Genomic DNA, 26541 nt, shown 5'->3' with positions numbered 1-26541 from the left:
GAAGAGGCGGACGACAGCAGCCTCTATTAAAGTTCAGGTACCTACAAATAAGCCAGGAGCTAGGCATGCAGGCTCTGTGTGGAGTTATATGTTGCCTCTAAGTGCTTCCCAGACAAAGAAGGAAGGAGGGCACTTTGAGAAGCCACATTTTGAAATACTGTGACCAACCGGGTGGGAAAGAATGCCGCCAGGGAAATTCCATTCTCACAGTAAATCCTGCTGCTGTGAATCCTGTTGGCAGCCCTGGGGGGGGGGTGTCCTCCCGCCCTCTGAAGTATCCAAAGCTCTCAAACCATTCCCTGAAGTGATTTAATGGACAGTTGGTCAGCCAGAGATCTGGTCAGGAGGCAATCAAACGCTGCTAAATTAGTGTTTCCCAGGACAACAGCTTGAAATGGATACTGGACGGAGATTTCCTGTGTACCAAATGTGTCTGGTTTTTATAGGCTGGGACAAGCCTCCTCAAGTAAAAACTTCCCGACTAAAAACCAAAGACTTTTAAGAGGCATGTTTTTTTCATTTTTAAATTAAGCTTAAATGAAAACGAGGGTCATGATGGTGTGTTTGGGGTGCAAGTAAAATTCAATCTAGTGTTAACTAGACCATCGCAGAACTGGTCCAGTTTTTTTAACTGGCTGCCTCTGCTGCTGCTGTGAGGTCATTTCAGAGGGTAGCCGTGTTTGTCTGCAGTGGAAGAGCTAGATTCGAGTCCAGGAGCACCTCGGGGTATGGATTTTCGAGAGTCAACGCTCCCCTCGTCACCTCTGACAAAGGGAGCGTTGACTCTCGAAATCTCATACCCTGAAAATCTGGTTGGTCTCTAAAGTGCTCCTGAAGTCGAATCTAATTGTTATTCGCTGCGGTGGCTCAAGTGGTTAAGACGCTGAACTGCAGGCTGTGGAAGGTTGGTAGTTCAGCAGTTTGAGACCCGAGTGTGCCGCATGACGGAGTGAGCTCCCGTCTCTAGTTCCAGCTCCTGCCAACCTAGCAGTTCGAAAGCAAGAAATTGCAAGTAGATAAATAGGTACCACTTCGGTGGGAAGGTAACAGCGTTCCGTGCACCTTGGTGTTTAGTCATGCCGGCCACATGACCACGGAAACGTCTTCGGACAGCGCTGGCTCTTCGGCTTTGAAACGGAGATGAGCACCGCAACCCTAGAGTCGGACTCGACTGGCTTTCGAGCAAGGGAACCTTTACCTTTACCTTTAAGTATCCTTTCACAGAGGTGTTGTAAGGATGAAATGGGAAAGGGAAAACCACATATACCACCTTGAGCTCCTTGGAGAAGAGAGGAATAAAAACGAACCAAATGGAAAAGGGAAAGAGCGAAATTTCGGGCTTGCAGTTTTGTAGAAAGAAGGGGCTTGTATAATAACTTTTTGGAATTGGTATTTTCATGAACCAACCCTATGTGTGTTTTAGGGTTGCTGGGTCCTACCTGGCTACTGGGGGGGGGGACTCCCGACCTTTCCTTGAGTTCTTCTGGTGTGCGTGCCCTGCTGTGACGTCACTCGGAAGCTGCATCTTCGTGTTTCCGATATTGGGGGTGACGCTGTAGGATTTGAGCAAAACTCTATGGTCTTGGGGGGCTCAAAGCCCCGGGTGATGTCATCGCACCATCACCAGTGGTGCCGGGAGGGGGCTTCTCGGGGTGGGGCTTCCCCCACTTGCCAGCTGGGCCACAGCGGATTGGGGCCTCCGGAATCGGGGGATCCCCTGGCCCCACGGGGGGAATGGCAACCCTAGTGTGTTTTGATATATATTAGAGCCTTATGAAAAAAATACCATTATATTTTAACTTGTACGTGTCTTTCTGTTTAACTGACCTATTTAATATTATCATGCATTATTTCCCTAAATCTGTCATTGTGTACGATGAAGATACTGCATTCTTCAGAGCTGTCTTTGAAAGTAATAACTAAAAGAAAAGTGAGCTTCTTAGCTGAATGGGAGTATAAACCTGGATCTTCCATATCTAAACTTGTGCTATTTAACCTGACACAACTAAAGCTCCTTATTAACCATTTGAACACTAATTATTCCAGTGCAGTGATCTGCAGTATTTTGCATAGTTTCCAAGTTTTTGGGACAAGTTTTTTTGTACACTTAGGTTTTACTTGATAGTCAAACTGTTTCCTAAGTTCTGTTGAATCGTGCCTACTTTATCTTCTCTTAATGTAATAGGGCTTTAAGGACAATCTCCATGCTGTTTTTTGCTTGGCCGAGAATTCAGTTGGACCGAATGCGACGAGGCCTGATGATATCCATATTCTTTACTCGGGAAAGTAAGTAAAATAACTGGGTTGGATCCAGCCGGCTTTTTTGCTCAGTCCATTTAATTCCCCCTCCTCACTACAGCAGGAAAGGAGTTTGTAAGCCGCTCTGAGACACCTTTGGGTAGTGAAGGGCGGGATATAAATCCAATCTCTTCTCTTCTTCAGCACCCATCCTGCATGGCTTTTTGTCTGGGCCTGTCCCATTCTCCCCAGTATAAGTTTTTCGGTGGTCTAAGGGCCCCCACCTCTTCTTTCCTCACCAGTGGAAAAGCTGGTTGGATCCAACCCATTCTCTGTGTGTATGTGATTATTTTATTTATTTATTTATTATTTAGATTTCTATCCCGCCCTCCCCGCAGGCTCAGGGCGGCTAACAGGGCATAATGCCAGATAAAACAATAAAACAGTATAAAATGTTAAATTACACATAGACAATTAACAAACAGTTAAATAACATCCTAAAACAATTTTGGTGCTCCTCTATTCGATTCCAGATGTTAAGATTTTTAAAAGCAAGATGGCGTTCTCAGTAACATTGCTAGACAACTACAGCAGTGCATATCCCACTGCCCTACCGTCCCCTAAAAGACGTCCCGTTCCCTCCAATGATGCCCACATCAAGATGGCAATATGTGGCCTGAACGACACTTAAAAAAAATAAATTGGAATGATAAAGATATGAATTGGTTACTTGGGGGGGGGGTGTCTGTGTACCTTTTAGGAGGACTGCCCCCTGGATACCCTGATCTTGAACTTTGCACGATGACGTGCCTGTGACTATCTGGAAGCAGAAGTCTTGACCTCCTTAGTCTTGGGGAAGGATTCGTATGCAATAGGGAGCTGCGTGTGTAAAGCATTCCCATCCAAGACGATGCCTGTGCTTTGGGGCTCCTTTCAGTTTGCTGGGTTGAGGCTGTGTGGAATATTCCCTAGTTTTGATTTTCACCTTGAAACATGCATCTAATATGCAGGATTTTTGGACAGTCTTCTGCTGGAGCTTTTCATGCCTAGTCCCCACACACACACACACACACACATACACAGTTCCTTTTTCCTCTTGACTTCTACACACAGATTTCCTCCAGTAGGATCACGTTTATCTGTGTGCCCATTGCGCCATCCAGGACATCTTTAGGAGGGGAACCAGAAAAAGGGAGGAGTGTCGTTTTTGAACTAAGCAACAGAGGAAGTTGAAATGAACAGATTCAGCTCAAGATTGGGTAGCTACGTTAGTCTGTGTGTAGTAGTAGAAAAGGGCAAGAGTTCTTGCCTGCCACGTGACCACGGAAACGTCTTCAGACAGCGCTGGCTTTTCAGCTTGGAAACTGAGATGAGCACCGCCCCCTAGAGTTGGATTCAACTGGCTTTCGAGCAAGGGAAACCTTTACCTTTAAGTAGCAACGTCAGTCTGGGGAGATTTGGTAGGCTAAAGAGGGATGGATGAGCGTATGCGCATTGCCTGAAATGTTGCCTGTGTTAACAACATTGCCCCTGCCCTTTTTCCAGGACTGTGGAAATCAACAACACTGATGCTGAAGGCAGGCTGGTGCTTGCGGATGGAGTTTCATATGCCTGCAAAGACTTGGGGGCTGACATCATTCTTGATATGGCCACTCTCACTGGGGCTCAGGTACTTGTGTGCAAACCTTAAGTGCCCCTGTTATTGCTAACCATCTCCAGCTGTGATCTCTACATCTGGTATTTCATCTCTATGCTCTTCCGCTTTCTCATTTTCATCACTTGTGTGTTCCTATTGCTTGGGGGGGGGTTGTTCTTTTTTGCATGTATTTTACTCCCTCTAGTGGTCAATTCTATATTACATCGCCATATATCTGGCGTAAAAACCTGCAATTTTAAGTCTGCAGGGAAATATGCTGGACATACAGAGATGTAATATTGAATCAGCCACTAGAGGGAGCAAAACACATGAGGAAAAGGAAGGGGGGAACCCCCCCAAAGCAACAGAGATACACAAGCAACAAAAATGAGAATGTGGAAGAGCCCTCTGTGTGACAGAGTCTCAATAAGGTAATGTAGAAAGCTGTTGAGAAAGAGAGCTGTAGAAATAGCTGGGCATAGTAGCTCTTCAAGAGATTGAGCCAGGGCCAGCTCGAGGTGTTTCTGCGCCCTAGGCGAGGCTGCCTTGTGGCGCAGATGCCAACCTCCTGGTGGGGCCTGGAGACCTCTGGAGTCAGCCACCCTTTTGCTACCGCCACCACCGCCTCCCCCCCCCCGCAGCTGTCAGACCCAGCGAGCACGCCCCACATGTTCCTGCAGTGCCCTCCACGATGGAAGAGAGATTTCTCTCGTGCTCCGCTTCCAAAGGCAGTTTGGGAGGGAGGTGGGGGGATCCTGTCTCCAGGCGTGGGATGCTCACCGGATGCCTCTCCCCAATTAGCAAAGTGCTGACACTTGGAGAGCTGCTTGCGGGCTTTTGGCGGGGGGGGAGGAACAGCTCGGCGCCCCATCCAGGGCCCAGCACTCTAGGCGAATGCCTAGTTCGCCTAGTGGGTGAGCCAGCCCTGGATTGAGCCATAGCCCTTCTTGGAATGCCAGGAGACTGCTTTTCAGTGGGCAGAGTTAAGGTGATAATTGCACCCACAGAGAGATTATTTGGGAATTTTAACGTGATGGAATTCGAAGGTGGTAATTACTAGTTTATGAAATGTGTCTTCCCGCCTATCGGAGTGGCAGTTTCTTCTCAGCCCTGTGAATTAGGTTCTGTGAGGAGGCAGTGACTTTCCCAGCATCACCCAGTGAGGTTCAACGAGGAGCAAGGAATTTCTTTCCCATGTGTAAGCCCATGCTTTGTGCTCTGCCCCACTGTGGCTGAGCACTGATCTGCCACCTAGTGCCATATGTACTGCAAAATGCTTGTGCAAGAATGCTTGTGCATTGCAGGCAGTTCTGGGATATGTTCTAGATAGACTCACTCGGTCAGTGCAAAAACACTGGCCAGGCCTGTTGAGCTTCACTTTTGTATTGCAGGAACCAGGAGCATATCCCAAAATGCACCCTATGCTTTCAGTCTTGTTGTCTGATTCAAATGCCGATGGACTGATAACAGCTAACATGGCACAGTTCCTGGCTAAGGTTGCTGCTCTCAAGAAACACTGAAAGCTTTATCATCTCTGCAAACACCTGTACCGATTTTAATCTTTGGAGGATTTTAGTTAGTTGGCTCCACCCCAAGTGTAGTTAATTCTCTGGGCTATGCCTGGGTTTTATATGTTTACTGATTGTGACTATGTACTTGTCATATTTTATGTCAATTTTATATACCTATTTTACCCCTTTTGCATTCTCTGTTGGTCAAGACTTCGGTTATATAGACCCATAATAAATTGAATTGAATTGAATAGAAAATGCACCCTAAATACATGATGATATGACGCTGTCTTAGACCCTTGGTCTGTCAAGGTCAGGGCTGTCTACTCTGACTGGCACCGGTCTCCAGGGTCTCAGGTAGAGGTCTTCCGCATCACCTGCTACCTGATCCTTTTTTAACTGGAGATGCTGGGGATTGAACCTGGGACCATCTGCATGCAAAGCAAATGCTCTGCTGCTCAGCCGTGGCTTCAGGGGAAGGCCATTGGTGGCCAGTCATCTTTCAGGAAAGCTTGGCTGCCATTACAGGTCTGCTTCTTGAGGATTTCTGAATAACCTGCCAAAGAATGCAACAATTTTTTTTGGAACGCAGTTTGAAAACTACAGGGTTACATGCCAACTGCGAACCCCCACCTTAGTGGAATGTGTTTTCACACCTCCAGATGTTAAAAACGACAGGAATATAAGCGTGAATGAAGTCTATAGACTGCCAGCCCTTTTAGTGATATTGTCTCCTGTGTTTTTGTTGTGTTTCTTAACACTAATGATTTTGTGCCATCGAGTTGCAGCTGACTGATGGTGACCCCGGGACTGTGGGATTTCCAAGTCAAGAGATGAGCAGAGGTGATTTGCATTTGCCTTCCTCTGAATGGCAGTCCTGGACTTTGCTGGTCTCCCATCCAAGTACTAACCATGGCTGACCCTGCTTAGCTTCCGAGATCTGTCGAGATTGGACTAGTCAGGGCTATTCAGGCGGCTACGTTCCTTAGTTTGTGTCAGCATTCCCTTTTGCCGACCAAGTGGCAAGGGAGAAAGGAGTGGGGCTTGGAACAGGAGGAAGGGCCACAGGCAAACGGAGGGTGTCACCTTCGGAAAAAGATGGGTAGCTGTGTTAGTCTGTCTGTAGCAGTAGAAAAGAGCCAGAGTCCAGGAGCACCTTAAAGACTAACAAACTCTGTGGTGGGGGTAGGAGCTTTCGTGAGTCACTGCTCACTTCTTCAGTCTTTAAGGTGCTGCTGTCAGGCTTCCCCACAGCATCAATGAAGTACACTCTTGCAGGAAGGTTTTAATTTATTTGAAGCTATAGGTGCATGTACAGGATCACTGTTAGGAATGAGGGGAGTGCAACGAGCATGGCAGGTTATAGTACATTCAAACAGCTAAGGCCCAATTGCGGGACTTCCCCTGCATGCCATCGGGCCTGGGAGCAAACGCTTCTAGGAGACATAATCTATCTCCTTCCCACGGCCCATCGTGAGATCACCCAAGCAACTATCCAGCAGCAACCACCTGTGGCCTTGAGAGATATGGACGTTCCAGCAGCTAAGCAATTAAGCACATCAACAGGTCTACATATGAAAACGAAAGCAAGCAAGCGCATACATGGTACAATCAACAGAAAGGAAATTTGGCAGTCCCTGCCCTTGGACTCTTATTCTTTTTGACCTTCAGGGGGAAAAGCCAAACATAGGCTGGTAACGACAAGTTGCCACATTCTGGCATGTGGCAGCTCTGGCTCTGGCTGGGAGGGAAGGGTAAAAGCCAAATAAACAAACAAGCATCACAGCAGAAGTCTTCTGTGACTTTAAACGCCTGAGCACCAGAGAAGTCTTAAAGTAGCTCTGCATAGTTTTACCAGCATTTATCTATCTCACTTTCTCTCAAGTTCCATGTTTTCCCTCTCTTTTCTCCTGCTAGGGAATTGCCACAGGGAAATACCACGCGGCCGTCCTCACCAACAACGAAGAGTGGGAAAGGGCATGTGTGAAGGCTGGCAGAAACTGTGGAGATCTGGTCCATCCTCTCGTCTATTGCCCTGAACTTCATTTTAGCGAATTTACCTCAGCTGTAGCTGACATGAAGAACTCTGTGGCGGTAGGTTTACCAGGCTTCCTTTTAAATGATTCCTTTGCCGAATGCAACTGCTGGACTGTGTCTGAGGTATCTCGTTTGAGGTGTGTTCATTCACCTCACTCAGCCATGTCGGGCATTTATTTGCTCAATTATTTTTTATCATCCTATTGGTTTCTCTTGGGGGCCATTTTGTACGTTGCTTGAAAGGAAGAGGAGGTGGAGAAGATGTTTTTTTAAAAAAACTCTTCCATATACACAACTGTACTAAAGCTTCTTTTTTTTTTTTTAAGTGGGAAGACTTTAATTAGAAACTGCAAGAAGAGAAGGTTTGACCCTGCTTCCACATGAGTGTGGTGATGGGCTCAATTTAAAGTATTGGCTATGACATACAAAGCCCTGCATGGCCTTGGACCCTCATATTTGCGACACCACCTCTCCTCCCATGCACCACCACAACAACTTTGCTCATATGAGCAAGGCCTTCTGCAGAAGCCAGCCCGCAAATGGGCCTGTACCCATGGCCTTCTCTGTTGTGGCCCCCACCTTATGGAATGGCCTGCCTGAGGAGATCCAGAGGGCTCCCATTCTCCTGGCTTTCTGGAAACCATGCAAAACTAAATTATTCAGGAGGGCTTTTCTACGCAGGCAATAGGGTAGCGCTGTACAAAAGGCTTCACAAAGTTACTTGGATAAATTATCGGGCCTGAGGTCTGTACTAGTGTGTATAGCCTTCTGACACGAGGGGCTCTTTTTGTAGCAGGAACTCCTTTGCATATTAGGCCACACATCCCTAATGTAGCCAATCCTCCAAGAGCTTACAGAGCTCTTCTTACAGGAGCTACTGTATGCTCTTGGAGGATTGGCTACAGTAGGGGTGTGTCGCTTAATATGCAAATGAGTACCTGCTACAAAAAGAGCCCTGCGCAGTAATTTTTGTATCATTTAATGTGTCTTGTTAAGACTTCTGCTTTGCCTTCAGTTCTGTTTTTTAGATTTCTGGTTGGTTCTACAGCCCTGATCCTATTGTATCATTTATCGACTATCCCCCCCCCCCCCCGCTTCTGTTGACCCGACTCTGTGTAATCTGCCAAGAGAAAGGCGGATTATAAATTACGTAAATAAAAATGATGTAAATAAAACAAATAAATAAATGGTGCGGTTTAGGTTGCACGAACAGAGAAGCATTGTATCCAGGACACAAGAAGTAATACTTGAGTCCACACTGGCCAGGCCCCAAGTGGAGTGCCGTGTCCCGTTCTGAGCACTGACTTTAAGAAGAATGTCGGCTAACTGGGATGGGTTCAGGCGTGGGCAACAAGGACGGTCAGCGGGCTAGAAAACCTGCTATGAGAGGTTGAGGGAAATGGGTATGTTTATCTCGGGGAAGAGAAGAATAGAAGGGGTGTGATGTGATGTGGTGTGACTGTGCTCTCCCACTGTTGTCCCATGGAAGAGGGCGAAGGCTTGACGGCCTTAAGATTTAGGAAGGCAGGTGTCAGTTTAATGTCGAGAGAAATTTCCAAATGGCAAGAGCGGTTTGACAATGGAACCAGTTATCTGGGGAGTGGGCCTCTCCCTTACTGGAGGCTTCTGAGCAGTGGAGGAACTGTTTGCTCTCCATCCGGGATAATTCTCATTTGTTTGTTTTTAATTAATACCCCATTTTCCTCCTTCATGGGGACCCAAAGCAGTTTATCATACCATTCTCCCCTCTCCCACCTCATCCTCATGACAGCGGTCCTGTGAGGTGGGTTAGGCCAAGAGAGTGTGACTGTCCCAAGGTCACCCAGCAAGCTTCCATGACAGAGCAGGCATTGAAGTCCAGTCGACCCAGGTTCTAGTCTGACAGTCTCTAGCCGCTACGCCACACTGGATTTGGATTTCCTGCACTGAACAAGGGGTTGGACCTGTAGGTCCCTTCCAGTTCTAGAATGCTATTAACGGATGCCTGTTGCTGATGCCCCTTTGAAAAGATGGCATGCTGGCAATTTGCCCTGTGTGCCGTCTGAGCGGCCCACAAGCCAACTCGATGAAGTCCTTTGTGGAGAAAGGCAAGCTAAAAATAGGACAAATTCCAGGAGATTTGGGGATGGTGTCTGGGGAGGGTAGAGTTTGGGGAGGATGTGGTGTCATTTCTGGGTGATGCTGTATGCTGCCTCCCCAGTCTCTGTGGTCTTTACCATAGAGATGGGGAAATTCCTAGAGCGTTGCTATACGGAGGCCATTTTTTCTCTCCTACTCAGTTCCTCAGAGGTGGGAAATGGAGGCTGGCGGCTAGCAATTCCCTGCCCTGGGCAGGTCAATGGGGAACCTAGCTAAAATAAATAAAACTGTCTGTGTAAACGTCTGCACTGCTTTACATGATACAAGAGGGTGCTGTATAGAACTTGGTTGCTCCTGCACCTCTTCTGTAGAAGCAAAACTCAGCATCCCACCTGCACACCTTTGGGAAGCATGCCCTTTGGGGGGAAAAACTTCTTACTCAAGCAAATGTCTTTCTCCTGTTTCCTCCAGGACCGTGATAACTCCCCAAGTTCTTGTGCTGGACTCTTCATCGCTTCCCACATTGGGTTTGACTGGCCCGGCATCTGGGTCCACATAGATATTGCAGCACCAGTCCATGCAGTGAGTACCATCCCTCATGAATACGCCCCACGGGAAGAAGCCTGCCTTTCTCTCTGGGGACTTTTGCTAACTCAGAGGCTTGGAACTCCCACAGGCATCTTCCTGCCTTTATACAACCTGCAGCGTCTCTTTCTTTCCTGCAACTTCTTCACAACCTTGCTGTTCTTTTAGGTTGTACAATTCAGTGCTCTTTAACCCATGGGTTGGGACCTTCGGGTGGGTTGCAGGGCCCCACCTGCTGGGCCACCAGCCCCTTCAGAGCTGCAGTTTGGAAGGACTTGCCGCTAGTGTGCATGTACAGAGAGATCAAAGCCCCCACGCCGGCTGTGCTTCCTTGCACACAGGCTAAGAAGCAGCAGGGACAGTGAGGTGAGAATCCCTCCATGCCGTGACCTTTGGCTTGTTCCCACAATGATACCCGGTAGAGACAGTAACCCACCTGTTCACCAGACATGCGGGGAGGGGAGAGTAGGCTTGATCGTGTGAACCCTGCCCTCCCGGCACAATCACTTGGTCGTCTCCCAGTGTGGCCGCATAGAGGAAGTGGCTGCATGTACGTCCCCACCCTGTCGTCAGTACTGCTGCTTTCCAAACATTTCTGATCATGGAGAGGGCAAGTTTGTACCGCCCCTTTCTTCACACGGCGGCCCTTGCAGACGACCAGGTGGCCGTGCAGAGGCAGGGGGCAGGGCCGGCGTCCTTGCATTTGCTCCTCCTCCCCATCCATTCAGCGAGCGCACGGGGCTGCCATCTCTACTGGGTTCTGGTACTCAGACTGCACCTCCCATCACTGACTGCCCGTGGCCCTGGCCTTGACGTCCCAAGTTTGGTTCCCTCTCTTCCTGTCAGGTGATTTATTGTCACATGCTTGCAGTTCAGTGGGTCCCATGCTACCATCGAAGGGCTCAAGGTCTGGGAAGGCTGAAGACCCCTGTGATAAAGCACCTGATCGTTTGTTTTTTCCTCTTGGTAATGCCCATTGCAGCCATAATAGCCCAGACTAGCCTGATCTCATCAGAAGAGAAGAAGAAGAGGGGGTGGGGAGGAGAAGGTTGGACTTATACCCCGCCCTTCACTTGGCGTCTCAGAGCAGCTTACAAACTCCTTTCCCTTCCAGTCCCCACAACAGACACCCTGTGAGGTAGAGCACATAGGCTAAGCAGGGTCGGTACTTGGATGGAAGACCACCAAGTAACATTGGAGCCGCCATGCAGATGGCAATGGGAAACCACCTCTGTTCACCTCTTGCCTAGAAAGCCCCACAAATGGGAGCTTTGTGGAGTCACCGTGAGTCGGTCGCAAGCCGACAGCATGCTTTATCGTCCGTTGCAGCTCTCTTTTGCTGTCCCTTTATCTAAAGAAGGTTTAGAGTCATGTTGGGGGCAGTGTTCCCTCTAAGCTGAGTTAGAGTGAGCCAGCTCACAGTTTTTTAGCCTCCAGCTCACACATTTTTGTCTTAGCTCAGGAAGGAGGGCTCCAGAGCAAAGTAATTCATGCAGCAGCCAAATCGCTCGCTCACAACTTTAATGCCAGTAGCTTACAAAGTAGAATTTCTGCTCACAAGACTCCACGGCTTAGAGGGAGCATTGGTTGGGGGAGAGGGGCTCTGTGCCGCTTCTATTTTGTTTTCTATACCGTGTGTGAAGCTAAGCAGGTCTGCATCTCATCAGGACCTAGATGGGAGCCCTCCTGTCAACCCTGGAGATAACCCGTCACGCTGGAACCAAAGCGGGCTGCCTGTGTAATCTATAACAAAAATTTCCTGTCCCATATAGAAAGAAGCACAGAGAGAATTTCAGGTCATGTTGCCAGCCCTCATGAAGGGGAAGGGGAAGACAGCAATGAAAGAATGTGGTTAAACCTCAGAAGCCAGACTTCGAGTGTTCTTCTCAGAAGTCCCACAGAGTTTAGTGGGGTTTACTCCCAGATAGCTCTACACAGGCATGCAAATCCAAGTCATAGTTCCTGAATTTATGCCGAGGAGGTGTGTCATCTTTCATAGTTTCTTGCCTGTCCCCATGAGAAATAATAAATCCCCCAAAACAACTAGTTGTGTGGAGGTTTTTTAGAAAGGATGCACAGTTCATGATCTTTTGGGATAGAATCCAGGTTGCTTCCTTCCAGAAGTTTGGTTTTTTAAATGTAAAGAGCTACTGGCATGAAAGTTGTGAGCGAGTGATTTGGCTGCTGCATAAATTAGCTTGCCCTGGAGCCCTCCTTCCTGAGCTAGGACAAAAATGTGTGAGCCGGAGGCTAAGAAACTGAGCTAGCTCACACTAACTCAGCTTAGAGGGAACACTGCACTCATTGCCTGTTTGCATCTATCAGAAGGATCGCAGGCAGTGTTCCCTCTAAGCTTAGTCAGTGTGAGCTAGCTCACAGTTTTTTTAGTCTCCAGCTCACACATTTTTTTTCTTAGCTCAGGAAGGATGGCTCCAGAGCAATCTAGTTTATGCAGAAGCCTAATCCCTCGCTCACAATTTTAACACCAGTCGCTCACAATATAGAATTTTTGCTCACAAGACTCCACAGCTTAGAGGGAACATTGATCGCAGGTAGCTCATGCCCGTGCTATGTGCTGTAGCGTCTGAACTGGGCTTGTCTCTCGCAGTCCCTTTGAAGGCGACTGAGGCTGCCATCTGAATGACCTCTCTTTCCTCCTAGGGGGAGCGTGCCACTGGCTACGGAGTTGCTCTGCTGCTCTCCCTCTTTGGCCGAGCCTCCGAAGACCCTCTCCTGAACATGGTGTCTCCCTTGGGCTGCAACGGAGACTCCGCGGACGACGACATGGAGAGGGATTCCAAGAGGCGCCGTTTGGTTTAAAGTCTCCGCGCCCCTCGGAGACGGCACACTGGAATTACCTCACATTGCACTGACGTGTTCCCAAAACGGTGAAAAGTACCACGTGTCGGAAATGACCATTTTAAAGAGAGAGAAAAAATAATCATCACAAACATTTTTGATTACCCCTCTGATTCTGGAGAAATGCCGTATTCTGCATTGCTTTGAAAACAAACAGACAAAAATGCTTGGGTCTCTACCACAAATGTAAAGACTGTGCTGCCTACATTCTTTACCAAGAAAGGGCAGGGAAGGTTTCTCCTCCTCCGTGTCCTTTTCAGAAGTATCTGAGCCTATCAGTGCAACCGCTTAACTTCTTCTTGCTGATATAGAGTCTTCAGAGGTCGGTCCAGGGCTTCTAATTTCCCCAGGGGGTTTCCTCAGCCCCTCTGCCTTTCGAAATATGATTGTACAGGACAAAATTGGGCTGCCACATTCTCCCCTGGCCACCCCTGAGGCTTGGAGGCGAGGCTTTTCCGGGCCACATTTTCTCTCTGTTCCATCACCTCCCGTCCAGCCTACGTGGGAGTCCTGTTTGCCACAGCAGGTGAGGGAAGAGGCTAGAAGGCCGAGCTGCCAGGGGAGCGGGTGGGAGGAGCTGCAGCAGCCCTCCGCTCGGGTGGGAGGGATTTAAAGTTTGCAAGGCTGTCCACACTGCCAGAGGGCATCCTTGAGAGAGGACCACTTTGGGCTCTGCTTTGGTCAGCAGCATTTCGTTCCCCAGCATGGCACTCCAGGAGGCCTTATTTTCTTAAGAAAAGGCTTTTTTAAAAAAATCCGTTCTTGCATGTTCAGATCTTTTTCTGATCTTCAGGATCACCCAAAGAGTGATCAGGTGCATTTCTCCATCACATTTTTACCTTTCTTCTGCTAACAAACTGTATTAATGCTTAGATATGAAAGTGTTTATCCTGTAGGGAGGGGGCATCACCGTAATAGAATAAAATCCTTCTCTCCTCTCGACGTGCCTGTGGGCTTATTAAATCACACGTCTGACATATTTCTTTTCTACAACCGGCGTAAATAAATGCACGAAGCCACCTTATCCTGAATCAGACCGTTGGTCCACCGATGTAAGTATTGTCTACTCTGACTGGCAGCAGCTCTCTCAGGGTCTCAGTATCCTTTCTCATGACCCAGTACCCAGTCCTTTAACCAGAGTTGCCAAGGACTGGACCTGGGACTGTCTGCATGCCAAGCAGGTGCTCTACCACTAAAGAATGTGTTTTTTAAAAACAATTATTTATTCAATGTATACCTCGCCCTCCCCACCAAGGCAGGTTCAGGCCGGCTTATATAAAATTCAAAATGTTATACCTCACTTTTCTCTACCCTAAGGCGTCTCAGAGCGTTTCACGATCGCCTTCCCTTCCTCTCCCCAAAAGAGGCACCTTGTGAGGCAGGTGGGGCTGAGAGAGTTCTGAGAGAACGGTGACTGGCCCAAGGTCACCCAGCAGGCTTCATGCGGAGGAGGAGGGGGGAATCAAACCTGTCTCCAGATTAGAGGCCGCTGCTGGCTCTTTGCTGAGCCACAGCCCCTCCTGTTGAGGGAAGCTAATGACTAGATAACCCATCTGAACAGTTCATGGAGGAAAGGTTTCTCGGGGGTGGTTAGCCTTGGTTTCAGATTCAGCCGTCACCAGGAAGAGACCTGTGTGGGAGTTTCCTGCGGGGGGAGGTGTCATCTGATTGGACGCTGATGAAGCATGGAGAGTTCTTGCACTGTTGGAATGGGAGGCCTGAGCTATGGAACATCCTTATTTCTTTAATACATTTTTATCCCACTGTTCCTCAGGCAGGGGCCTACATCATTCTCTACTTCTCCATTTTTTCTACTCAACAGCCTTGTGAGGTAGGCGGGGCTGAGAGTGTGTGACTGGCCCAAGATCACCCAGTGAGTTTCCTGCCAGAGTGAGGATTTGAACCTGGGTCTCCTATATCCTCCTTACCGCCAGTGTTCCCTCTAAGCTGAGTTAGTGTGAGCTAGCTCGCAGTTTCTAAGCCTCTGGCTCACACATTTTTGTCTTAGCTCAGGAAGGATGGCTCCAGAGCAAACTAATTGATGCAGCGGCCAAATCGCTCGCTCACAACTTTAATGCCAGTAGCTCACAAAGTAGAATTTTCTGCTCACAAGACTCCACAGCTTAGAGGGGGGCATTGCTTACCACTCTACCACACTGGTTCTGTCTTGGCAGATCAGCTGGGAGGGGCAAGATGTTCACTGCCACTTCTAGGATTGACTGCTGGACCTCCTGATGGCCCCTGGTATTTCTGGCCACTGTGTGACAGAGTGTTGGACTGGACGGGCCATTGGCCTGATCCAACAGTGGCTTCTCTTATGTTCTTATTGCCAGTTCTGGGCTGGGAAATTCCTGGAGATTTGGGGGAGGGGTGGACCCTTGAGAGGTCAGGGTTTGGGGAGGGGAGGGCCTTCCTCAGTGGGGTATAATGCCACACAGTCCACCCTCCGATGCAGCCATGTTTCCAGGGGAACTGACCTCTGTAGTCCGGAGATCAGTTTAAATTCCGACTCAGAGAGATGTACGGGTCTTGCCTGGAGGCTGGCAACCATGCCTTTCCTAATACCTGCTCTCCCGTAGCCATTACCGTAACCTAATCACTTTAGCAGACAGAAGTAGTAGAACACAGAATATCCATACTGATGCAACAAGGGACTGCTGTCTCTATGGGACCAGAACTCCATTGCTCCTCTGGAAGGTCTGAATGGCTCTGACAGTGTTGTTGTATTCTATGTGGTGGATTTTGTTACCCAGCTGGTATCTTAGAGCTGGGTTTCACATTTGGGGTGGGGGAGGCAGGGGTCACACACAGGACACTTCATAGCTCGGTAGCTGTCACACTGTGTCAGTGCCTCAGGTTCAGAGCAAGTGGATTCCTTCACCCTCCTCAAAAATGGCATTGCCGATGTCCTGGAAGAAATATTTGTGGCACAGGAGAGGAAGAAGAAGTGTTTGGATTTATACCCCACCCTTCACTCGGAGTCTCAGAGTGGCTTACAAATTCCTTTCCCTTCCCCCTCCCCACAACAGGACATCCTGTGAGGTAGGTAGGGCTGAGAGAGCTCTTTAGAGAACAGCTCCGAGAGAACTGTGGCTGACTCGAGGTCATCCAGCAGCTGCACGTGGAGGCGTGGGGAATCAAACCCGGTTCTCCCAGATTAGAGTCCGCGCACTTAACCACTACACCAAACTGGCTCAAACGGGCCTGTACTATTTGTTGTGCAATGACCCAGGCGCCTCATCTTTGGTGGAAGTCGGGTGGTCAAGCTTCAAAGCAGCTTCCGTGGATCAATTGTAACATGTCAACCAGTCAGCCCTTAGGGTAGGTAGGGGGCATTTCAGGGTTGTCAAAGATCATCCGTGATCCCCAATGTGGTACGTGTGGACGCCATGCCACCCGCTAATGGTTTTCCTGGTTCCCATATACTTCTTCCCCAAAGCAAATAGCCAGTTCTAGCTTTCCTGTACTGTGTGGGGAAGGAGGTGCTTTAGAAGGGACCCTTTACATCTGCAGAGAGCACCCATTCAGAAAGAAAAAAACTGCCTCCATTGTAGCAGGACATTTGGCTTGCAAACGGAGTGTTTTATTAGTATTATTTATTATTTTCTTCAGCTTCTAGCCCTCCCCCGCAAGCAGGCTCAGGGTGTGTCACGACGTCATATATACACAACAATATCAACCTGTACAAACATATTGAGGTTGCCATCTCCCACCTCCTGTCTCCCACCTGCCGGCCATCCAACCATCGGCAACCGGCCATATCCATCTGTGTTAATGGGTCAGAACTTCCACCAGTAGCTATAACCACTGTTTTAAAATCTTTATACTGTGCTTTTAAACTTCATTGTAGTTGCTGAAAGATGGTGTCACTTGCCCTGAGCCCACACAGGGGATGGGTGGAATACAAATACGAAAAATAAATACATATATAAATAAAAACAATAAAATCCAGTCTCACCATTTACACTACACTAGTAGTCCACTATCGATGGCCACCGATCATGCATCTACTCCCGGGCTCCTTTGTCTGTACAGGTAGATGTAACTAAAGCTGGGGGGGGGGCAGACGGGAGCAGTGCCAGATGGAACCAGTGCTGGTGGAGGAAGCGGAGATGGGGGAGGCCAATACAGCCTGGATTCCCGCCGCCTCAACCAAAGGCCCGGTTTTACGGTAACTGAGGAAGCACTGACGGTTTGGTGTTAAACTGACTTCTTCTCTTTTTCAGCACGCTGTCACCGATGCTGCCCCCAGGGTAGTCACTGAAGTTTGGCTGAATCCTTGCCAGGAAAGAAAGTCCCGTAGATCTAGACACTCTCCACCCCACCTACATACATGAGTGCCGTGAAGTCGCAGCCAACGTATGGCGACCCCAGCAAGGGGCCTTCAAGGCAAGCGAGAAGCAGAGGTGGTTTGCCGTTGCCTTCCTCTGCAGAGCCTTCCTTGGTGGTCTCTTGTCCAAGTATTGACCCTGCTTAGCTTCCAAGGTCTGACAAGATCGAGCTATATCCTGCCCCACCCCCCCCCCCCCCAGCACAACATCCAAAAAGTATACATCAGGTATTTTCTCTTCCTGTATTTTGTGCTAGACAATGGCACACATGGTTCACAATACCTACGTGGATCAGACTCAGAATTTCTGGCACCAAAGAAATTACTTAGAAGGTACATGGAATTAGCTTGTCCTGCATGCAGCACTCAAATTGCAACCTCTGCTCCATGTATCGCAATGGTTTCCTTCCCCCCCCCAAAAAATGTCTCTTTCTGAGGTGAGGCACTGTCCCCCGCCCTACCCCACAATCCCACTTCACTGTTGCTTGCGTTCTCTGGTCCACTTGATCATGGTCTCAGGAGACCGATACAGGAAAATCAGCTTCGCAAAGAGCTGCTCTTCCAGCTCCAGCTCCCCCGCCTCCCGTACCAGGAAGATATCGGTGCAGAGTTTCAGGATACGATCCACACAGGGCAGCTCTTCGAACATTATGGAGCGTGAGATCCCATTGAAGAACTCTCGGATGAACTTCCCGATGACTAGAACGACAGACATGTAGAGACCCACAATGCTGGAGAAGACAGAAAGAGACAAGAATATTATTAATGTTACATTGTTTGTATTGTTTGGGATTCTCTGTATCATTGTTTTATATTCATTTAATAATAAAAATGATTAAATTTCAAAAAAAGAAGGAAAAAGAAAGAGAGAGGACAAGTTAAGAGCACTGTTCGCAGAGTATTTGGCTGAAGAAGTCAAAGGACAAAGAGCGCTTGTAATAAGTCAACCCACCAGTACCTATGAAGAAAGGTTAAGGCGCTTGGTGATTAACACACGGAATTCACTGCCACAGGAGGTGGTGGGTGCTACAAGCATGGACGGCTTCAAAAGGGAATTGGATAAACATATGGAGCAGAGGTCCATCGGTGGCTATTAGCCACAAGGTATAGGTAGGAACTCTCAGTCTGGGGCAAGTAATGCTCTGTATTCTTGGTGCTTGGAGGGGGCAACAGTCGGAGGGCTCCTAGTGTCCTGGCCCCACTGATGGACCTCCTGATGGCACCTGGTATTTTTGGCCACTGTGTGACCAGTGTTCCCTCTAAGCTGAGTTCGTGTGAGCTAGCTCAGTTTTTTAGCCTCCAGCTCACATATTATTGTCCTAGCTCAAGAAGGATGGCTCCAGAGCATACTAATTTATGCAGTAGCCAAATTGCTTGCTCACAACTTTAATGCCAGTAGCTCATAAAGTCGGGTTTTTTTGCTCACAAGACTCCACAGCTTAGAGGGAGCATTGTGTGTGACACAGAGTGTTGGACTGGACGGGCCATTGGTCTGATCCAACACTGGCTTCTCTTATGTTCTTACCTAAATATTTGCCTCGAAAAGTGCAGAACAGGCTACCAAGCTAAAAGGGCTTCCTATATGTGTCCTCTGTTCAGCTTTCCTTATGGATAGTGGGTTGGACCCTGCAGATTCTGTTCTGCAAATGGCTCTTGCATCCTGGGAAGGCTCCTTTTGCCATGCGAAGGTGCTGTCGTTACTGGAATAAGGTCACAGGATCCAGCCCCACTGTGCCTGTACTAGCCATTTCACTCTGCATCATTTAAAATGCTGTTAAGTCTTGTGGCTCCTCCCTTACCCTGCTGGCTGGGAAGGAAATAGGGAAGAGTTTGCTAACTTCCTAGTAACAGCTGCATGACATCTCACTTTGTTCTCCTGCTCCACAGCTGATTAAGGCCTCGGTTTGTCCAGAGGCACAAACCAAAGATCTACTGTCCTTTGGCTCTCAGCCCAAGGATGCTGCCGGCAGGAAGATCAGTCAGGGGAAAATGTCCTGCTCTAGTCTCCCTTCCCCCCCTTTTCTTATTTCTTTTCTTTTTGTATTGTATGCTGCTTTGGATTCCCCACTGAGGACAAAAGCGGGATACAAATAATTAAAAAAATTAAAAGCTAGCCAATCCTGGGCACGTAGAGGGGCCACCACTTCTAAGTCCTTGGGTTTGGTTCGGTCTTTCACTGCAAAAAGTAGGGTTTTCCAGGTCATGCCTGGCAACTGGTAGGAGGTTCAAGGGGTGGGGACACGGGAGGGACACACCGCTCCATACATCTCTATGTCACTCCTGGGAAAATCCCAGAAGCAACACCAGGTACCTCTAGGAATCGCCGGCAATTCCTAGAGCTACCCCACATCACTTCTGGGTTTTCTCTGGAAGTGACATAGAGATGCACAGGACTCCGACTCCTGTCCCGTTAGGGTTCCCAAGTACTTACCGTGATCCAGCGGGGAAAACATGCTCCCCGGCCAGACCATTCCTCCCTGTAATGCACCATGCCGTCGCCAGGAAGTGACGCCGGGCAACGCTCTGGCAATGGGACTGAAAACTCGATGGTACCATCGAGTTTCCAGCCCCATTGCCAGAGCGTCACCCGGCGTCACTTCCTGGTGACATCATGGTGTGACGCGTCTGTTGTCCCCGCAGGAATGATCCTGCAAGGACGTCTGTGTCCCCCGCCGAATCACAGTAAGTACTTGGGAAGCCTGTGTCCCCCCCCCCCCTTGGAGCAGCAGTGGGCCATAGCGGGAGGACAGGCAGCCCAAATAATTAACAAAAGTGACACTTTCTGCAGGCTGATAATTCCAGAGGGTAAACTGTGTTTGTTTCTCTCTGGAAAAATAAACAGAAGTCTAACAGAACCTTAAGGCTAACAACATTTTATCCCAGAAAGTGTCTGTGAAGAAGCAAGACCTAGTCCAGGAAAGCTCAGGCTGGAATAAAATGTTGCTCGTCTTTCAAGATGAAACTGGACTCCTGTTCAATGCTTCGTGTTCTCTCCCTTAGCTTCCGTCCAGCTTGCTCTCTTTATATTACCAGAGAGCTTTCCTTAGCAGAGTATTGCCACTGCAGAAACAGGAGGCAGGCACACAAAGGGATCTTGCTACGGACAGATACAAGGATGAGACAGCCCCTGTAGAGGACAGCAAAGGTCATCATTCAGAGACTTTCTGGAAGCAAGAGTGAAGGTTTTTTATCAGTACAGAGAGGGAAGTAAACAGACATCTTGTTCTTATCCAGGTTTAAGAACATACGAAGAGCCCTGCTGGATCAGACCAGTGGGCCGTCTAGTCCAGCAACCCGTTTCACACACAGTTCTGCGGCTCGGCACACAGTTTGCACAGAGAACAGAAAGAAAAAAGCCAGTGGGAAGAATATGTTCCTTGTGCAGGGACAGAAGATATTAAGCCTAGCCAGCCAGGGAATTCAAGCCCCTCTTGGCTGGGCCCTTCCTGCATAATAAAAAATGTGCCTGACCCCCCACATTTGCCCTTTAGCATGATATTCCCACAAGCACAGAACCCCAGTTCGAGGTGTTGGGTCTGACCAGCTGTTTTACAGCCTGGGCCCTGCATACTTGAATATACCAGACCTGCCAGGAGCCCAGATGGACCTTAGCATCTTCACGACAGGCGTCTTTCCCCTGCTTAAAGAAGGTGTGACTCAGAATTAGACTGGGGCGTGAAGATGGGCCCTGGAACAAGCCAAGCTGCATGAGCATATGAGCACCTGAGGCCGCCTTATACGGTATAAGGTTTGAATACCAAACCAGATGATCTGTCCATCAAAGTCAGTATTCTCTTCCCAGACTGGCAGCGGCTCTCCAGGGTCTCAGGCGGAGGTCTTTCACATCACATCTGCCTCATCCCCTTAACTGGAGATGCCAGGGATTGAACCTGAGACCTTCTGCATGCCAGGCGGGTACTCTCCCCCAATGAGCCACAGCCAAGTTGTGTTACACGTCAAAGCTGCATGGATCATTCAGCTCAGCGGTGCAAAAAACTGGATCATCATCTCACCCACTGCTTCCTCCTGAAAACTCCTGGAGAACCGGAAAAGCCTTCTACGAAGTTGTTTGACTTGTGCATGGTAGCATTGTGAGCTTTGGTTCCAGGAAAAAAATAATCTGCCTGAAGAAGAATTTATCGAAACACGCAACTTTTGCCTGGGAGGCAGGTTGCTTCGATGCTTGCTCTTTTCAGAAATCAAAACAGCCTACAATATTGGCATTGACGAGACGACTGCTGCAACTTTCATCAGAAAGCAAGATACTCTACAGCATTAAATCCTGTCTGCATATTCATCTCTGTAGCTTTTCTACGAGATATATATTGTTCTTTAGGTTTTTGTTATCAATTTACTACAATTAATAAGATACGCTAGGGTCTTTATTGTATATTTAAGTATATGACTTAGACGAATATATGAAGGCATAGCAGCGTATCAGAACTGTGTGCTTTGTTTTAACACAGTGTTTTTCCACGTTTGCGCCTCCTGAAAACTGGCGGCAGTGTGAGAAAAGAACAAACACTATTCACCATTGCTGGTGAAGTGGCTGAGCCAAGAAGCCCCCAACGGTCTAGCAGAGTCACAAAACTTGTTTAGGAGGAGGAGAGGAAGAGGGAGATTGGATTTATACCCCGCCCTTCACTTGGAGTCTCAGAGTGGCTTACAAACTCCTTCCCCTTCCCCTCCCCACAACAGACCCCCTGTGAGGTGGGCGGGGCTGAGAGAACTCTGACACAAACTGCTCTTTTTCAAGGACAGCTGTGCCAGAGCTTGCGGCTGACCCAAGGTCACATCAGCAAGTGCAAGTGGAGGAGTGGGGAATCAAACCCGGTTCTCCCAGATTAGAGCCCACACACTGAACCACTACACCAAACTGGCTTTATGCTTGCTCCTGGCCACCACCAGCCCTCTAGGGCAATGGCCTGCTGGGAAATTTCCCTGTAACTCAAATGGCCAGTCTACCCCTGGTGAGACCCATGACTGCCAGGGCAAGAATGTTTCCTATATGGTGGCCCCATCCTTATGGAACGAGCTGTCCCTTGAAGTAAGCTCCGCCTCTTGTCTCATCCAGGTTAAGCCTGTATTGTTTGAATGGATAACGTGCCATCGAGTTGCAACTGGTTCACAGCGACCCTATCCATGGAGGGCCAAGGCAAGAGATAAGCAGAACTGGTTTGCCACGGCCTTCCTTCGTAGAGTGACCCCAGCCTTCCTTGGCGGTCTCCCATCCAAATACTGACTGTGGCTACAAGCATGTACGGTTTCAAAAGGGAATTAGATAAGCATATGGAGCAGAGGTCCATCAGTGGCTATTAGCCACAAGGTATTGATAGGGGTTCTGGGGCAAGTGATGCTCTGTCTTCTTGGGGCTTGGGGGGGGTCAACAGTGGGAGGGCTTCTAATATTCTGGCTCCACTGGTGGACCTCCTGATGGCACCTGGTATTTCTGGCCACTGTGTGATACAGAGTGTTGGACTGGATGGGCCTTTGGCCTGATCCAACATTGGCGTCTCTTATGTTCTTATATTCTTATGTGGCCAACTGTGCTCAGCTCTCAATCAGTCATTCAGCCCAGCAGGCTTCCCTCGCTCTTGTTTCAGTGACATGGACATTTATGCAAACTCATTGCCATCATTATCCAAGCCGTTTCATCCAGCCCTTCCTCCAAAGACCTCATAGGGGCAACACCTGGTTCTCCTCCCGCCCCAACATCCTTATCCCTGCACCACTGGGATTTTCCCTGAAAGGCTTGTCTTCCAGAGACGGGAGCAGAAGAACTGAAGATGCTCAGTGGGGCCATGAGGAACTTTCCATACACTCTCAAGTCCCGGAGAAGAGCTTTTTTTGGTTGTACAACAGCATATTGTTCCCCACAGAATCGCGGCCCAAAGGTTAATTTCTTCCTGCTACAAGCTGCTGGAAGGATCGGGCTGTGAACTAGTACAGACATCGGAGGGCAATACAGTCAGTAAAGGGCTAGACCTTCCCTTTGTTCACCCTTGAAGCTGTCCCTTCGTTACTCAGAATTATGGTGGCTGACCTCCAGGTGGTGAACAACCAATACAGACTATACAAACGACCGTGATATAATTAGCAAGATATTATCTTATGGGAATTTTAATGTATTTACTATAAAGATTTTTTAACATGAATAGATATCAGAGAATTTTACAATACATATAATTCCTCTATGATGAACAAAGTGCTTAGGTCAAATAACTGTCCATGTAGCTGAACTTCTAATGGTCGACTTCTTCATCCACTCAACGTTCTACGTGGCAATCCCTCCTCTCGGCAGTTGTGGACGTGCTGTCGCTATTAATAGAAGTGGATAAATGAGGTGGCTTTGACTGCCGAGAGGAAGAACTGCCACGTAGAACTTTGAGTGGATGAAGAAGTCGACCATTAGAAGTTCAGAGTGACTGTATGGACAGTTATTTGACCTAAGCACTTTGGTCAGCATAGAGGAAATCTATGTATTGTAAAATCCTTTGGTATCTGTTAATGTTAAAAGTATTTACAATAAATACATTAAAATTTCCATTAAATAATATCTTAGTAATTATATCACAGCACGTCTTCAAGAGGGAATTGGATAAACATATGGAGCAGAGGTCCATCGGTGGCTATTAGCCACAAGGTATAGGTAGGAACTCTCAGTCTGGGGCAAGTAATGCTCTGTATTCTTGGTGCTTGGAGGGGGCAACAGTCGGAGGGCTCCTAGTGTCCTGGCCCCACTGATGGACCTCCTGATGGCACCTGGTATTTTTGGCCACTGTGTGACCAGTGTTCCCTCTAAGCTGAGTTCGTGTGAGCTAGCTCAGTTTTTTAGCCTCCAGCTCACACATTATTGTCCTAGCTCAAGAAGGATGGCTCCAGAGCATACTAATTTATGCAGTAGCCAAATTGCTTGCTCACAACTTTAATGCCAGTAGCTCATAAAGTCGGGGTTTTTTGCTCACAAGACTCCACAGCTTAGAGGGAGCATTGTGTGTGACACAGAGTGTTGGACTGGATGGGCCATTGGTCTGATCCAACACTGGCTTCTCTTATGTTCTTACCTAAATATTTGCCTCGAAAAGTGCAGAACAGGCTACCAAGCTAAAAGGGCTTCCTATATGTGTCCTCTGTTCAGCCTTCCTTATGGATAGTGGGTTGGACCCCGCAGATTCTGTTCCGCAGAACTGTTCAGGCTGTTCTCAACCCAGAGTTGGCAATCCTACCCAGAATGCTATTCTTAGGGGTTCCTTCCTTCTGGTCACTTTCCTTCTCTCTCTCTCTCTCTGTTCTTCTGTCCATCCTGAGAGCCGGTCATGCTTTCCACAATCTCTATCCATCCTAGCTTAGATAGATAGTTACGAGCCTTTGCCCTTCCTATCTAGTATGGAGTTCTCTTACAAGAAAGAGATTCTATTTCTTTGCTAAGTAACAGACCTCCGTGTGAACTTATTCTTCAGACAGCCAGACTATAGAGTCCTGCTGTGCAGAGACTCAGCTCTGCTTTCACAGGCCACAAGAGACATCTTTGAAAGGATGTGGCCTGTGTCGTGTGCGGACACTGCGGAAGCAAAGCAAAGCTCCAGCTGATTTGCATTTCACTGTGGCGCCCTTACCCGTGTGCTGCCAGGAATCCCAGGCTGGAAGGGCTGACCTTATCGTTGAAGATGTAGAGCTCCATATTTTTGCTGCAATCGTTACCCGAACAGCCGAGCCTCTGCTCCTGAACGATCCACCACTCGGAAACGTGGCTTGAGGAGCCGCTGGTAGGCAGCCGCTGAAGTTTTATGAGGATGTCTCTGTAGAAGGCCAACTTGTCAAGGTCCTTTGGCTTGGAATGGGCTGTTTCCAACAATGCAAACCAGAGCTATGGTTATTCCCTTCCTGCCCCCATCTTCTACCCAATCCTTGTGTACAGTGGAACAGTGCTGAGAGCAGAGAGTGGGAGTAGCAAGGGTGCCAGGCCTCTTGGTGTATGGCAGGGAGGCCTCCCACAGGCAGCTGTCCTTGCCCGCCGCTGCTCCAACTGGTGGGGGGAGAATTTTTTAAAAAAACCCTCAGTATCACGTGAGCCGCTACATCCATTTCTGGGGGTGGGAGGAACTAGAGGGGACATAGGGTAGCTCTAGGGATTCTTACAGGTAACCTACTTCAATCTGGATTTTCCACAGAAGTGACACAGCGGTGCAACACAATGTCACAGACTCCCCCTGTACCCATCCCTGACCGGCCAGTTGCCAGACATGGCCTGGCAAGCCTAGGGAATAAAGGACCCCCCCTCTACACCACTTTAAGGACTCTGCCACTCTCCATCTAATTCCACACTCCAGATCACATGAGAGGCTTTGCATCCCCATTTCAGCCAAAACCATGCACTAAAGAGGTGAACACCCCCCACACACACACACACGAGCTTGACTGTAGAGGGCGACAAGGTGATCTCCAGTGCTATCCTAATCCTAAATCCTTGGTTTTAGAAGGATGTAACTCTGTGCATGATTTTAATGAATCTATAGTCGGTCTCCCGAATACTCACTAAATGCAGGGCCAAACGAGTGTATTGTAAGATAGCATTGCCCCTGTCATGTAGAAAGGAGGTGGGTGGGTTTTCATAACAAACAAGGTGACGAGTACAAGCCACCCTTCCCCCCGGATTTACCTCCCCAAGAACTTTTCTACTTTGCTGAGCTTTCATATGGGAAGTGATCTCAGTTGGCCACAAAGTGTTTGGGCGGCTGGTGGGTAGGGACTGTGGCTCAGCAGATGAGCCTCTGCATTGCATGCAGAAAGTCCCGGGTTCAAGCTCTAGCATCTCCAGTTAAAGAGGACCAGGCAGTCGGTGATGGGAAAGACCTTTTGCCTGAGACCCTGGAGAACCGCTGCCAGTCTGAGTAGACAATACTGGCCTTGATGGACTGATGGCCTGACTCAGTATGGCCTGACTCAGTATGGCCTAATGGCCTGACTCAAATGAATAAATATAATAAATAAATAAATAAATAAGTATACGGCAGCTTCATGTGGGTATGTGGAGAGTTCTGTGACTTTTACCCTGTACTCCTTTTGCTCTTAAAAATCCAGCAACCCCACTTCTTTTTCTGTGTTTTTGGAACTGCTATTTGCCCTTTTCCTCCACTGAAAAGCAGGACCCAAAGTGGGGTATAGCGAAAACTACGCTCATACACATGGAGTTGCTATGGCCTCATCTAGTATGGCCAATGTTAATTGTTTTTGTTGTTGTTTTAAAGGAAGAATGTCAGGAACCT

General features: G+C 48.4%; 2 protein-coding genes across 2 annotated transcripts in view; one reads left to right on the top strand and one right to left on the bottom strand.

Annotated features, from left to right (window-relative positions):
- NPEPL1 (aminopeptidase-like 1) overlaps positions 1–13877 on the top strand; it is a 35439-nt gene extending 21562 nt beyond the window's left edge. Inside the window, exons 8-12 of the mRNA XM_015422451.1 lie at positions 2186–2286; positions 3784–3907; positions 7303–7479; positions 9973–10083; positions 12748–13877. Coding sequence (XP_015277937.1) covers positions 2186–2286; positions 3784–3907; positions 7303–7479; positions 9973–10083; positions 12748–12906 — 672 coding nt within the window. The 3' untranslated portion in view covers positions 12907–13877. The remainder of the gene's footprint in view (positions 1–2185; positions 2287–3783; positions 3908–7302; positions 7480–9972; positions 10084–12747) is intronic.
- Positions 13878–17750: 3873 nt separating this feature from the next.
- LOC107119836 (piezo-type mechanosensitive ion channel component 2-like) overlaps positions 17751–26541 on the bottom strand; it is a 109998-nt gene continuing 101207 nt past the window's right edge. Inside the window, exons 43-44 of the mRNA XM_015422450.1 lie at positions 24892–25106; positions 17751–18006 (exon numbers count right to left, since the gene is read on the bottom strand). Of these exons, the coding sequence (XP_015277936.1) occupies positions 17751–18006; positions 24892–25106 (471 nt within the window). The remainder of the gene's footprint in view (positions 18007–24891; positions 25107–26541) is intronic.

This window comes from Gekko japonicus, unplaced genomic scaffold (genome assembly GCF_001447785.1).
Source record: "Gekko japonicus isolate JY-2015 unplaced genomic scaffold, Gekko_japonicus_V1.1 scaffold1190, whole genome shotgun sequence".
Classification (NCBI taxonomy): Eukaryota; Metazoa; Chordata; class Lepidosauria; order Squamata; family Gekkonidae; genus Gekko; species Gekko japonicus.
This window is presented reverse-complemented; position numbering and strand designations above follow the sequence as displayed.